The sequence below is a fragment of the Populus euphratica genome, unplaced genomic scaffold, assembly GCF_000495115.2.
Source record: "Populus euphratica unplaced genomic scaffold, PopEup_1.0 scaffold138.1, whole genome shotgun sequence".
NCBI lineage: Eukaryota > Viridiplantae > Streptophyta > Magnoliopsida > Malpighiales > Salicaceae > Populus > Populus euphratica.
Window position 1 is genome coordinate 31605 of NW_011500027.1, and position 13775 is coordinate 45379.

The 13775-nt window shown below is 37.2% G+C and overlaps 3 protein-coding genes across 4 annotated transcripts; 2 read left to right on the forward strand and 1 right to left on the reverse strand.

Annotated features, from left to right (window-relative positions):
- Nucleotides 1–918: 918 nt before the first annotated feature.
- Nucleotides 919–7614, forward strand: LOC105142212 (cellulose synthase A catalytic subunit 3 [UDP-forming]-like). Its single transcript, XM_011049731.1, is given in 14 exon segments — nucleotides 919–1222; nucleotides 1922–2102; nucleotides 2188–2408; nucleotides 2493–2562; nucleotides 2635–2830; nucleotides 3076–3342; nucleotides 3436–3781; nucleotides 3871–4008; nucleotides 4386–4511; nucleotides 4583–4795; nucleotides 4952–5213; nucleotides 5588–5790; nucleotides 6002–6352; nucleotides 6616–7614. Coding segments are annotated over 14 exon segments (3186 nt in total). The 5' UTR covers nucleotides 919–1195; the 3' UTR covers nucleotides 7201–7614.
- A 1186-nt stretch (nucleotides 7615–8800) lies between these two features.
- LOC105142213 (uncharacterized) lies at nucleotides 8801–9582 on the reverse strand. 2 transcript variants are annotated; one of them, XM_011049733.1, is made up of 2 exons: nucleotides 9462–9582; nucleotides 8801–9414 (listed from the first exon to the last, which is right to left on the reverse strand). In XM_011049733.1, exon 2 carries the CDS (start codon nucleotides 9378–9380, stop codon nucleotides 9057–9059), a length of 324 nt encoding a protein of 107 aa, XP_011048035.1. In that variant the 5' UTR covers nucleotides 9381–9414; nucleotides 9462–9582; the 3' UTR covers nucleotides 8801–9056. The 2 variants fall into 2 exon arrangements, with proteins under 2 accessions (XP_011048035.1, XP_011048034.1); XM_011049732.1 differs by having other exon boundaries at nucleotides 8801–9416; nucleotides 9458–9582.
- Nucleotides 9583–12772: 3190 nt separating this feature from the next.
- On the forward strand, nucleotides 12773–13635 carry LOC105142214 (Ribosomal protein S5 family protein). The gene has a single exon (XM_011049734.1). It carries the CDS (start codon nucleotides 12850–12852, stop codon nucleotides 13618–13620), a length of 771 nt encoding a protein of 256 aa, XP_011048036.1. The 5' UTR covers nucleotides 12773–12849; the 3' UTR covers nucleotides 13621–13635.
- The last annotated feature ends 140 nt before the right edge of the window (nucleotides 13636–13775 follow it).

Sequence of the window (13775 nt, forward strand, 5' to 3'; positions counted from 1 at the left end):
AACTAAAATCTATGCATATTTCTCTTGCCATGAAAAAAGTTATATATATGCTACCCAAACACAAAAATTCCTTTCCTATCTCATTTATTTAATGAATAGGTCTCATTAAAAAAATTAAAATTAAAAAATTAAAATTATGTTTTATCCAAAATAAAAATATCGTTATCATTTCTAATGAATCCCAGAGAGTTTTTTTTTATTATTATTATGGATTTATCTCTCTTTCAAATAAATTTAAAAAATTAATAGCTTAATTAGAAAAGTGATCAGTGAAATATATGGGCAAGACTAACTTTATTTATTGGATCATCTCATATCAATTATTGGCCCCAATCCATTATCATTATTATTATTTTCGAACAGCGAGGGGAAAAAAAAGGTTTAAAAAAGGCCAGTCTCAATAAAGAAAAATAAATTCAGGGCCATTAAATTGACCATTTAATCCCTTAGTAAACGTCACCACTTCGGTCAAGTCCTCGCAGTAAAAAAATCCTATTGATGTAACAGTTACTGCCAGCTCATCATTCTCATGTCAAACCCCGCCATTCTTACACACACCAAGCGCTTATGTAAAGCTAATACTCTCCATATCTCATTCCAAAACTCGTGGCATATGAGTAAATTCACACAACCAGCGCGTCCTAAACGCGAGTTTATTAATTACCCTACTCTCGAGCGTAGTACTTACATTTGTTTGGATCTTGTCTCACTGCACAGAAGAGAAAAGGGACCGCTCGCAGGGGGCGGATGATTAAAAACATCCAATCATATTTTGCCACGTCAAAACTATCATCACGCTTAAGTGGCAAGATCTGATCGAAGAAAAGAACTGTAACATAAGCATCTCCGAACTTGCACTTCAAGTTCCACTTATACCTTGACATAAATTCAGATACACATTTTCCTTTTTTTGGCAGCCTTTTTTTGGTTTAATCATCTCTGAATACTTTATAAAATGAAAATAAAATAAAAGGGAATGGGAATGGAGTGAAATAATAGAAACAGATACTGTGGATCTGTCGGTCAGTGTCGGTGTGGGACTTAAAGCTTTTATAGTCTAGTAGGCTTCATTTTTGTGTGGCATCATCGGAACTCCATTGGTTCATCAATGGAGGGTTGCCTTTAAAAATAGCTGCTTTAAAGATTTTGTGAACTGGGGATTGAGCATTTTGCTTGATTGCTTGAAGGGGCAGTAATGGACTTAGAAGGAGATGCTACTGGGGTTAGTCGCATTTTGATAACTTTGCTTGTTTTTATTGGGACCGATAGATAGAGAGTAGACACTCAATTGATTGGATTGTGATATGAAGGGTGTGGAGTTTGTACAAATGCATTGCTGCATGCTTTCTGGTGAATTTTTTTATTTTTTTTTGGGTTGGAAGCTTTGTTCTCTATTCCATCAGTTTTTTTTTTTTTGGGGTTGGAAGCTTTGTTCTCTATTCCATCATGTTTGGATCCTTGAAAGAAAATGACAGGAAAAGTGGAAATGGGATTTTGTTCCCGTTCCTGTTTAATTTAATATATGATTGCAGATGAAACCATTTTATTGCATTTTATATTCCTTCTGCTTAGCGTTTTCAGATCCGAACGGGATTTAATGTCTGACTTGTTTATGAGATAGTTTTGGTTAAGTGTAGATCATGATTCTATATTCTAGATGCCAACAGCTGAACTTTCGCTGGTGTGATGATCCAAATCTGTATGCATGATTGTCAGAAGTTCTTTGTTTCTCGTTGGAGAATCTGTTTGTTTGCTGCGTTTAGAATCAAGGAAGATAATCTCTCTCCTTTGAATCTAATACATTTGAACTGCTCGGAAATTGTGCTATCTTAGAGATTTGCGATAGTGATTATGAAATCTGTTCCTGGGTCTTCTTATCTATGAATTTACTTTGGCTTTGGTTGTTTTGCTGGTTGTTCAGCCAAAAAAAATCCAGGTGTGCCAGATCTGCAGTGATGATATTGGCAAGACTGTAGATGGAGAGCCCTTTGTTGCTTGCCATGTATGTTCATTTCCAGTTTGCCGTCCATGTTATGAGTATGAGAGGAAGGATGGTAGCCAGTCTTGTCCTCAATGCAAGACCAAATACAAGAGGCATAAAGGTTAATCCAACACCATTTGTTTCTGCGTTTACAATTCATGCATGCGTAGATAATGTGTCAGTAACACATTTTGGTTTCTCATCAGGAAGCCCTCTAATTCAAGGTGAAGAAGTGGAAGATGCTAATTCTGATGATGTAGAAAACAAGTCAAATCATCATACATCAGGTGTTCAAGATGAGAAACAAAAGATAGAGCGTATGATGGCTTGGGATTCGGGTTCTGGTCGAAAAGAGCATCTTGCAACTACAAACTATGATAGAGATCTTTCTCTTAACCATATTCCTTATCTAGCTGGTAGACGCTCGGTAGGTGATGGAGCAATTCGTTGCTTCTAGTTTCTCTTCTCTCTTTAATATTGACAATGGTTGCTGATAATATTTGTATTTCAGGTTTCTGGGGATCTTTCAGCTGCATCTCCTGAACGTTACTCATTGGCTTCTCCTGAAAGTGGCATCAGAGGTATGGATGTATATCTGCTAAAATAAATATCGTTGAGTTCAGATTTTAATGTCAGTATTGGACTTTCTGCAGCTACTATGAGGGATCCAACAAGGGATTCTGGATCACTGGGGTTTGGCAATGTAGCCTGGAGAGAGAGGATTGATGGTTGGAAGATGAAGCCTGAGAAGAATACTGCTCCAATGAGTGTTAGTAATGCACCATCTGAAGGCAGGGGTGGCGGCGATTTTGATGCCAGCACTGATGTGCTCATGGATGATTCTTTACTGTAAGTGCCTGAAGCAGAGTGTGAAACTGGTTGTTTTAAGCAGATTGTCCGTTTATCATCTGCCTAACAGCGTTCACATATTACCTATATGAAACTGTGGCTTTTCCTCCCTCTCCTCCTCTGGTTTTTCCTCTATGGCTTTCTCCCTTTTAGCTTTGCAAATCCATGATTTTAATTCAGTTGATATTTGTATTTTATTTTTTTCGTCATTGTTTTCTTGTATTTATCCCATGGTTGTAATGCAGAAATGATGAAGCCCGCCAGCCCCTCTCAAGGAAGGTTTCAATTCCTTCCTCTAGGATTAACCCTTACAGGATGGTCATAGTTTTGCGGCTTGCTGTCCTTTGCATTTTCTTACACTACCGTCTAACAAATCCAGTGAGGGATGCTTATGCTTTGTGGTTAATATCTGTTATCTGTGAGATATGGTTTGCAATATCATGGATATTGGATCAGTTCCCTAAATGGCTTCCAGTGAATCGTGAGACATATCTTGACAGGCTATCTCTCAGGTAGTTTTTCTTTTTTCCTACAATCTACATTAACCATTGTCAGCCCAAATGTCCTTAAGAAGATGTAACTTCTAAAGTTTTCAATACCTCCAGATATGAGAAAGAAGGAGAGCCGTCTCAATTGGCTGCTTTTGACTTTTTTGTCAGTACAGTCGACCCTTAAAAGGAACCTCCACTGGTCACAGCCAATACCGTACTGTCTATTCTTGCAGTAGATTACCCAGTCGACAAAGTCTCTTGCTATGTTTCAGATGATGGAGCTGCTATGTTGACATTAGAAGCCATATCTGAAACGTCTGAATTTGCTAGAAAATGGGTTCCTTTCTGCAAGAAATATGATATTGAGCCGCGAGCTCCAGAATGGTACTTCGCTCAAAAGATTGACTACTTAAAAGACAAGGTTCATCCGGCATTTGTTAAAGAACGCAGAGCTATGAAGGTAGGAAATTGAGGTTCTATTGAATGATTTTGTTACTCATAAACTTAGCATGTATATTACTCGTCTTACTCCTAATGACTTTCTTGCAGAGAGAATATGAAGAGTTTAAAGTTCGTGTCAATGGGCTTGTTGCAAAGGCACAAAAGGTTCCTGATGAAGGATGGGTCATGCAAGATGGTACACCTTGGCCTGGAAATAACATCAGAGATCATCCAGGAATGATCCAGGTTTGTCCATTTTCAAACTAAACTAGGATATTCCTCAGTAGGAAATGCCTTCTTATAGGATAACTACTACCCGCACAAAATCCACAATGTCGGGATGTTCTCATGTACTGCACTCCTGTAAATGGCTTTATCTCAAGTTTAGCTTTTTCTTTCCTTATGCGATCTATGTATTTCTGCTTGGCAATTGGATAGTTCTGTTTATACTTCTGCATGTAACCTTTCTATTCCACTTGCTGATTGTGAACCGGGCGTCACAACACAGGAGTGACTGTTTTAAGCAGCCTTTGTTTTTTATAGATAGTTCTCTTGGATCATACTTTCTTGTTGGCATCAACACATGTTATGGTGTCTAATCCTATTTATATTATAATTTGCAGGTTTTCTTGGGCCATAGTGGAGGACTTGACACTGAGGGTAATGAACTTCCACGGCTAGTGTATGTGTCCCGTGAGAAGCGTCCTGGTTTTCAGCATCATAAGAAAGCTGGTGCTATGAATGCACTTGTAAGTTCTCAGTATTATCAATATCGGAATCTGCTAAGGTTTCACTACTAACTAACATGTATCTCATACAGGTTCGTGTTTCAGCAGTTCTCACCAATGGGCCCTTCTTGTTAAATCTTGATTGTGATCATTACATAAACAACAGCAGGGCATTGAGAGAAGCTATGTGTTTTCTAATGGATCCTAATCTTGGAAGAACAGTTTGTTATGTCCAGTTTCCTCAGAGATTTGATGGGATTGATAGAAACGATCGATATGCCAACCGTAACACTGTTTTCTTTGATGTAAGTACTTACTGCAACCTTTGGCACAAATTTGTCCTCATTTATTGTTTCATGATGTATGTGGCATGCAGAACTATTCATTTTACATGTTACAGAAAATGAAATTCATATATGTTTTTTCTTCTTGATATTGTGTTGATGCTTATGCGATGGTAGATAAATTTAAGAGGATTGGATGGAATCCAAGGCCCTGTATACGTGGGTACAGGGTGTGTTTTCAATAGAACAGCCTTGTATGGCTATGAGCCTCCTCTCAAGCCTAAGCATAAGAAACCAGGATTTCTGTCTTCATGCTTTGGTGGATCCCGGAAGAAGAGTTCAAGATCAAGTAGAAAGGAAAGCAAGAAAAAATCGAGCAAGCATGATGACCCTACTTTGCCCGTATTCAATTTAGAAGATATAGAAGAAGGGGTTGAAGGTAAGCATGGATTTTTCTTTTTCCTTGGATACAACTTGCACCAGATCCGTCACATGTTCATTCTTCAGACATAAATATATACTTACATAAGTTGGTGACATGTCCAAAAACATAGGGTTCTTCCTTCTATCTTTAATGATTCAAACTTGATATAATTTAGGTTGAAATCATTTTACTTCTTTTCATGTCCTAAATGACTATAATCTTGCTGAAACTTGTCCTCAGGATAGGGTTTAAAGATTTATTGACATGTAAAAGACGTTACTTCCAATAAGTGTTCAGTTGTGCTAAATAGATGGTAGTTTGCTCTGATAGTTTTTAGTTACCTCTTCTCTGTGCTTGCAATGCTGATATTCTGTAACTTTCTTCAAAAGGTACTGGATTCGATGATGAAAAGTCATTGCTCATGTCTCAAATGACACTTGAGAAAAGATTTGGCCAATCAACCGTGTTTGTTGCTTCCACCCTTATGGAGAATGGTGGTGTTCCGGAGTCCGCCACCCCAGAGTCTCTTCTCAAAGAAGCTATTCATGTCATCAGCTGTGGATATGAAGACAAGACAGACTGGGGAAGTGAAGTACGTTAACCCTTTTTCATCCCTCGTGCTGATACCAATTTCTTTTTATGCTGTAAAATGGACGAATATACCACAAGCCACAGACTCTCACTTCTTCACCCCCAAAAAAAAAAATGGAAGAGAAGGAGCTTTATGTGCATCCCTTCCTGTAGCTTATGTAGACACATTAATTTTTTGTTCTTCATAAACATTTTGTTCTTTCTTTTTGCAGATAGGATGGATTTATGGTTCAGTTACAGAAGATATCCTTACAGGATTCAAGATGCATGCTCGTGGTTGGAGATCAATCTATTGCATGCCGAAGCGTCCTGCCTTTAAAGGATCTGCTCCTATTAATCTTTCTGATCGTCTAAATCAAGTGCTTCGGTGGGCTTTAGGTTCAGTTGAAATTCTTCTCAGTCGTCACTGCCCTATATGGTATGGCTATAGTGGAAGGCTAAAATGGCTCGAGAGATTTGCATATATCAATACCACGATTTATCCAATCACCGCTATTCCTCTTCTTGCCTATTGTACATTGCCAGCCGTGTGCCTTCTTACTGGAAAGTTCATTATTCCACAGGTGAAAATAGTTGCATTCACCGTCTCTGCTTTTTGTTAAGTATGAAACTATTGACATTATGGAACAAGAAGATCCTGGCCTGAGAGTAATATTTTTGTCGCTAACTGCGGAATGATAATGTAGTTTTCTTCTTTTCTAACTCGAATTGAACTGCGAGAACTTGTCTACAGGAAAAAAAAAAAAGACGATTCTTTTGTGTTTTCTCTTGAAAAGTAATATTCCGGGGAGTTCACATGCCTGATTTGTGTTTTGTTGTATTGCAGATTAGTAACATCGCCAGTATCTGGTTCATATCCCTCTTTCTATCAATCTTTGCAACTGGTATTTTGGAAATGAGATGGAGTGGTGTTGGGATTGATGAATGGTGGAGAAATGAGCAGTTCTGGGTTATTGGAGGTGTGTCAGCTCATCTATTTGCTGTCTTCCAAGGCCTGCTGAAAGTCCTTGCTGGAATAGATACCAATTTTACTGTCACTTCAAAAGCATCCGATGAAGATGGTGATTTTACCGAGCTATATATGTTCAAGTGGACAACTTTACTTATCCCACCAACTACTCTCCTCATAATCAATCTAGTTGGAGTGGTTGCTGGAGTCTCCTACGCCATAAACAGTGGTTATCAATCTTGGGGTCCCCTCTTTGGCAAGCTTTTCTTTGCTTTCTGGGTGATCATTCATCTTTACCCTTTCCTCAAGGGTCTGATGGGACGCCAGAACCGAACACCTACTATCATTGTTGTCTGGTCAGTTCTCCTTGCCTCTATTTTCTCCTTGCTATGGGTACGTGTGGATCCTTTTACAACAAGGGTGACTGGGCCGGACGTTGAGCAGTGCGGCATCAACTGCTAGAGGAACATGTAGATTGAATATAGAACAAAATCATAACCAGGGGGATAAGATTTTTTAAGATTTATCAAGATATCCTCAATCAGAAAATCTTGAAAGGTGTTTGCCTTCTGCTTGGTGTAGTGTTCTGTTCTGGTCTGAATAGTCTCACCAGAAAATAATTATAGGTTCATTTCTATGTTATTCTTTACATTTTTTGACAAGTTTATTAGTCTCCTGAGTTGATTCACCTCATAAGTTAGTGGCCCCAATCCCAAAGAGGTCGGCTGTTGGAGATGATACTGTTCATCTCTTCCCTGACGTTTATATGTTGTAAGAAATGAGAAATGTTGTCTGAAATGAGAATATTATTCTTTAGCTGCTACTTCCTGCCCTTTATGGATAGCTTGAACATGGTATTGGATTCCTTGTTTCCTATTGTTCTTAACATCTAACTATTTCAAACTTTTATGTCACAAATACCATTATTTTATCGTCCGAGAAGGGGGTTAGATTACCTCCCGAAGTAGCTCGGGGAGGCTATGGAGGGTGTTAATGGTCACGAGCACAGGATAGCGAAATTCCCGTTTCTCAATGAAATTGGTTCGTTATATTTGAGGAATGACTGGGTGATGCAGTAAGCGTAACAAGAAAAGTTTAGCAGATTGTTCATGGAATGAATCAACAAATTCAAATCTAATAAGAAGTTTGGATGAGTTAAACGAGATTTCTTAGGAAGATGAGCATAGTTTTGGATCTGATTATTAAATCAAGCTGAAATTTTACAAATATATTCTATATATGTGGTTTTTATCTATGAGTTGATCAATTAGCACTAGTTGGATCCGGGATCATATCCAAATAGACCTGAAAGTTGTTTTTTGGAATTTCTTTATTTTTCCTAGTAATTTTTCCATTACTGATTAAGTTTCAGAATTTTTAATTGATTTGATTTTAATTAGCTAGGTCTATTTAGCTCCTATTAAAAAAAAATCATATTAATTTCAGTACGGTGTTAAAATTAGAACTGTAATTTTAGGACTTCGAGACTTAATTTCTTTCTTATCACTACACGTAAGGAAGGCCAACACCACATTACACATATATAAATATAAGAATGTAGGATGATATAATTTTTAAATTATATTTTGAAATGGTAATGACTCTTGAAGCAATAGAATAGTGGGTTTGGAACTCCAGCATTGAGTTCCTGATTTTAAGTTCTGTTGGAGAAAGGTCATGGTTTCATTAGAAACTCAAAGTCGCTCATAATTGATGGCTTTACTTTTGTTTATAAATATTTCTTTAGAAAAACTAGCAACGGTCACACGCTAAAAGCTTTATAATGCAAGCATATAATATAGCTTGCAAGAGGTTTAGCTTTTAAAAGAGCAACGGTCAGATTGTGAAAAAGTTTCTCTCTGCTTTTACAGTGAAATTGTTTGCATTACTTCTGTTTGCTATGATGTTGCTTCCCTTTATTTATTGCAGAAAGTTAGTGGAAAATCCGGTGCGTGCATTACGCCATGAAGTGCGTATGAATCCCCTTGTTCTGGCATGGATGGCCTAACTTTTAACCGAACTCGAGAGATAGACTCGGTCTAATGGAAAGAGAAAAGGAAACTGAGAAAACTGCAAACTGATCAGTCTAATTGAAGATAAAAAGGCATACACTCTATTAAGTTTCTGCTGAAATCATTACTCGACATCCCTTTTAATTGTTCTGTTAAATGATACTTAGCATATGATGATGAATGGCACTCCACTGAAGCAGTAAAAGCGTAATCACTCTCTACTAAGCTAAAACAATGTTAATATGTGATAATATTCCAAGATATTTTCTGCTATGATGCCTTAGTTCTGCACTTCTATGGCCATATTCACTTCTTTGCCTCTTCTGCTGCCGCTGCTGGCTTTGCCTCTGCTGGCGGGGGTGGCGCGGCGGGGATTCCACCATCAATACAACTCCTACATCTGCTCTCTACCCAACCTTCTATGTCATGCTCTCCATTGCCGCCAAAGTGTCGCCCACCGCATAACCGTGCAAGAATCCCTGCAATAACAGCTGCTATAGTGATCACAGCTAAGACAACAACAAGGGTTTCGATCGAATGATTTGTATTGCCGCTTGGTTTCGCCACTGTTGGTGGCGGCTGGACTACTGGTGTCAACTGCTCGTTTAATCTTTCCTCTAAGGTCCCCATGAAAGGAAATATGAATACGAACAGTTGGTGTAATATATGAGAGAGAGAGAGAGAGAGAGAGCTGGTGTAATATGAAAGAGAGAGAGAGGGAGAGAGTCACAACCAAGATGAGAGCAAGCGGTAGGACTAGGTAAAGAATAGATGTGCGTCTAAAGCCAGAGCAAAAAGAAAGGTAGCTGACTGCGGTGAAAAAGAATGGGAACGTTAATATATATATATATATATATATAGGAATGGGAACGTTAAAAGGGAGGATAAACAGAATATATATATATAGCATAAGAGGGGTAAAGAGACGAGGGTTACAGTGGCATATAGGGAAACGTAGAAGAATATATAGCTGAAGTATCAAGAAAATGGGAAGACGAGGCAATAGACTAGTATCAGTGAGTGAGGTTGCCTAAATGGCAAGGAAAACAAGAAGACGAGAAGCTTGAGAGGCTGTGTGAGGATTAAAACCAACAAAAATGATAATATGATGCAAATAATGCGGCAATGGTAGTAACTGAAATAGTATTCCTGGATTGAAACATTTTGTACTTCTACTTTTGGTAGCTTGGTTCATCTTTATGGCGATTGTTTTTCTTTTATATAATGATGATTTCTTTAACTTCTTTGGCTTTACTATTCAAGCTGGTGTGATTTTTGAGGTGTACAACATGGATGAAAGGCCAAAAGGCCCTGCAGCATTACTTGAATCTTTGAATTGAAAACAACTTCAAGAAGCACTTCTTGCTCTGTGTCAGATTGTAAATTGAATTTTCTATCCCAAATCTATTGATTTCTCTTCCCAATTTGTCCTTTGTGATATCACATGTTGATGTTGGCCATCAAGACGAGCCCCTTTCTTTTTCTCACTTCTTGAAACCTTCCCGGTTTGTCCTTAGTTACTTGCTACTATAATGTCATGGAAGTGTGAGAAGTTTAGGTCAAATTCACTCCGTGCCCAGTTGGCTAATTTGTCAACTAGTAAAGTAGATGTTGATGGGTAGAATCCATTCACCTGAGATGGTCAAGTCCTTGTATAGTGACCCTTCAGGCTCGGGGACCCAGCCCTGACTTGCCTTCATACCCACCATGTGTAGCATGCAGAGAGTGACAAGAACAGAAATAGAGCTGATAGCATGCTCATTATTCATTTTCCCCAGAACCATTTATAGATCTGTCTTGAAAGGAAGTTTGAAAACTCGCTTGCATGTTCAATGATGCCCACAGGCTCGCCGTATTCAATAATTTCTGTCGTTTTTAAGGTGAGATGCAGTTCTCCTGTAAACAGGTCCAAGGACAGCCTGCTACTTCAATGCTTAAGAAGTGTCCTCTCCGTGTTGTTCATGGAGGATCCTAGGCTGTTAGTAGTTAGTACAACTGGGGAGTCCTTGAGTGCTCTGAATCCTTAAATTCTGTCATTCATCGTGTAGACTTTTTCTTACCATTTGATTTATGTTGGACTCAAAACCTAGTTTTTATATTATTATTATGGAAGAAATTCACTTGGTGAAATCCAGTGATAAAATTTTTAATAATTTTATTTTAATATTAAAGATTTTTTTAAAAAAAAATGTTATTAAAAAAAAAAAAAAACAGATGGAGACTTGATGACATGTCTTCTCTGGAAGGTTCTCCAACAAGTATATACTTCCAGATAAATGGTATCCCAGCAAACGGGACAGGTGAAATATAGGGGTGGGAGGTGGGGCTAATGCCCAGTCTAGAAAGAGAGGAATGTTAGAGGTAAAAAATATGACTTTTAGTGTGTGTTTGTTACCGTATTTAAAATATATATATATATATATAAAAGAATTAATTTAAAAAATATATATCTTGTTAAAATTATTGTGAAATAGAATTTTGCATGCAAAATAAATAAAAAATAAATCTTAATATATAAAAATAAGTTATTTTAAATTATACAAAATCAAAAATTAATATGCAATTATCCGTGTAATTCAATGTAAAAATAGAATTATTTGACTAATCAAATAGTTTTTTTCTATAATATGACAAAAAAAAAAAGCTACTACAATACTAAATGGTGTGTGATTAGCATATTGTGAGTTTTTTATTTAAAAATACATTAAAATAGTTTTTTAAATTTTTTTTATTTTTTACATTAGCCTAATTTTTTTAAAATAAAGCAAATTTTTGAAACATGTTCTAGAACAAAAATTACAATACTCTCAAACACTAATAATACTAAACAACATAAAAGCTATTATTATTATTTTAGATCAACCCATCATCTTAAAAAGTCCCGTGTTCCAGACTTTTTTTTATCAAATAAAAAAAACTAAAAATCCATAATAATCATTTGAAGGATTTTGACTTGTATACTAATTACAATGGAGAAAAGTAATTATTTTCTTAATAACGTTGGAAAGCCTATCATTTAACCCATTTCCCCTGCTTGGCTTATATGCTTACATTACTAAATGAATTTTAATTCCACATTGAATACTTTAGAAAAAAAAGTCATTGTAAATAAAACAAAAAAAATATAAAAAAAGGAAAGAAAAGAAAAGAAAAGGGAAAGATAGAAAGGAAAGAAGAGTACTTGGGCTTTCAGCCAGGTTCCAGATCTATTGAGCTTAAATAATATATTGGGCCTCAATGTACTTACCAGAGGCCCAAAACAATCACATCTCAATAGATAAGCCCAAACGTAGCTATGAGGAGGCCATAATCTGATGAATATTGCCCAAGACCATGTTTGGATCATCGTCAAGCTCACTGGTCTCGAACTATTGATCCATGCCAGCAGCAGCTTGTAGCTCGGGGACTTTAAAGGACCCAATTGGTAAGAGAATATTTGTAAACAATTCCATACTATAATTTATCGTAATTAAATTGAATTAAAACTTTATTTTGACTCTACTTCTTCTCTCCAAATCTATTTTTTTATGCTTTTTTTAATTAAAGTCATGCGAGAAAATTTAAATCTTTCTTATATATATATATATATATATATAAGGAAACAAAGGAAACTATTTTAATAAATCATCAATAATATAATTATAATCAGGTATTCGAATTTTCCATGGATTTTACAATTTTATTTTTCTTGAATTTAATATAATTAAATGATCTTTATTTTTATCACGAATAGAAGGGCTCGTTTGAAATGATGATTTTTACTGAAAAATCGATCTTCGTGAGGTGGAACGAACAATGGAGGATCCGATTTTGCAAAATGTTTTGAATTTTAGAGCAAATCTAGAATACCAAACAAATATCAGTATAAAAATAAAATTTCCAATTCCACATGTAGTTCAAGAACTCAATTAAGCAAGATTTAATTTGAGGTACCAAAATAATTAAAACGGAAAAGTTTAGCAACTACCTCAAACATTAACTTCTCCCTCACTAACCCTAGCTCTCCCCTTCTCTTATAAAACCCTTCTTCTCAACACTCCTTCCGCATCTGCCTCTCTCTCGAAACCCTAATTTCTATCGTTTAACAGAACCAGCAATCATGGCAGAGCGCCCCCCCGCAGAACGTGGTTCCTTCGGCCGTGGTTTCGGTGGCCGTGGTGGACGTGGAGACCGTGGTGGCCGAGGCCGCCGCCGCGGTGGACGCAAAGAGGAAGAAGAAAAATGGGTTCCCGTCACCAAACTAGGCCGCCTTGTGAAAGACGGAAAAATATCCTCCGTTGAACAAATCTACCTTCACTCCCTGCCCATCAAGGAGTATCAAATCATTGACACTCTCATTGGCCCTGGTTTGAAAGATGAGGTGATGAAAATCACCCCAGTTCAAAAACAAACCAGAGCCGGTCAGCGAACCCGGTTCAAGGCCTTTGTTGTAGTTGGCGATTGTAATGGACATGTTGGTTTGGGTGTGAAGTGTGCTAAAGAGGTGGCTACTGCCATTCGCGGGGCTATTATTTTGGCTAAACTGTCGATTATTCCTGTGAGAAGAGGGTACTGGGGAAACAAGATCGGAAAGCCACATACTGTGCCTTGTAAGGTTACAGGGAAGTGTGGAAGTGTAACTGTGAGAATGGTTCCTGCCCCTCGTGGAGCTGGGATCGTTGCTGCTAGGGTTCCAAAGAAGGTGCTTCAGTTTGCCGGGATTGATGATGTTTTCACATCATCCAGAGGATCTACCAAGACTCTTGGAAACTTCGTCAAGGTTTGTTTTTTATTTAGAACTCTGACGTGGGTTTTATTTTGTTGTTTCGAAATAGGGTTGGTCATGTTAGTTTCATTGGGTAAATTTGAAGTGATTTATTGCTGTGATTAAGAGATGTGTATATTGTCAATGTTAATTATGGATGTGTGATTGCTTGTTTTATATTGGTTTGATGTCTTAATCATGGTGGCAGAGAATTGTCTTAATGATGATTAAGTTGCTTAATCTACAGGATTTTCAATCATGTCAGTGTGAGTGAGTGAGTG